The 997-nt window shown below is 38.6% G+C and overlaps 1 protein-coding gene across 1 annotated transcript; it reads left to right on the top strand.

Annotated features, from left to right (window-relative positions):
- The first annotated feature begins 207 nt into the window (after window positions 1-207).
- LOC129653668 (6-pyruvoyl tetrahydrobiopterin synthase-like) lies at window positions 208-739 on the top strand. Its single transcript, XM_055583403.1, has one exon. It carries the CDS (start codon window positions 210-212, stop codon window positions 645-647), a length of 438 nt encoding a protein of 145 aa, XP_055439378.1. The 5' UTR covers window positions 208-209; the 3' UTR covers window positions 648-739.
- The last annotated feature ends 258 nt before the right edge of the window (window positions 740-997 follow it).

The raw sequence follows: 997 nt of genomic DNA, 5'->3' as shown, positions 1-997 counted from the left end.
AACCACAGTTGGACAAGAGGAACCCCTATTGCCTTTGACCATTCTCTCCAACAGCCACCTAAAAACTCTTCCTTATGGGCAGTTAAGATTTGCAAAATTTGATGGGCTCTAAATGTTAACGGCCATCAAAAAAAAAAAATCAGGGGAAACTAATAAAAAACATAAAACAGGGCAAAGAACAAAATATCAAAAGGTAAACAGGTAGAGCCATGAACGGGGCAGGGTTGGGCCCTCGCCGGTGGGCGCGAGTGTCCCGCCTCGTCTCCTTCAGCGCGAGCCACCGCCTCCACAGCAAATCTCTTAGTAATGAAGAGAACTTGAAATTATTTGGGAAGTGCAACAACCCGAATGGCCATGGGCACAATTACAAAGTTGCGGTGACAGTACCTGGAGAGGTTGATCCTGTTACAGGGATGGTCATGAATTTGACTGACCTCAAAGAGTATATGGAGGAGGCGATTATGAAGCCCCTTGATCATAAGAATCTGGATCTAGATGTGCCGTATTTTGCAGACATTGTAAGCACAACAGAAAATGTAGCCGTTTATATCTGGGAAAACCTCCAGAAATTTCTTCCTGTGGGAGTTCTTTATAAAGTAAAAGTATATGAAACCGACAATAATATTGTAGTCTATAAAGGAGAATAACTCTTAGAGATTACTTTCCATCCATATTTGAAGAAGATCTTTATCCCCTTGAGCAATTAAGAAGACATCACCTTACTGCTGCACTTCCACATTGTGTTGAATTATTGTGAGTGAGTCCTGTTCTAGACTCAAATCTAATTTAAAACCAAGTTTGTAATGTATTCTAAGTGTCCTTTAAAGAGTCTTTCATCTGTAGATTACAATCACTTCAGCAAAACGTTCTGGTGTAGAATCATTTGGAAGCAAAATAAAAAAAAAGTAAATAAATTTACAATGCTTAAAGAAAGAGTACACTAAAATTACTTAATGTGGTAAATCAGAGAGATATGAAAATTAAAATGACAACAAAG

This window comes from Bubalus kerabau, chromosome 5 (assembly GCF_029407905.1).
Source record: "Bubalus kerabau isolate K-KA32 ecotype Philippines breed swamp buffalo chromosome 5, PCC_UOA_SB_1v2, whole genome shotgun sequence".
NCBI classification, from domain to species: Eukaryota; Metazoa; Chordata; class Mammalia; order Artiodactyla; family Bovidae; genus Bubalus; species Bubalus kerabau.
The sequence above is the reverse complement of the archived record's forward strand: the minus strand, read 5'-3'. Positions and strand labels throughout refer to the sequence as shown.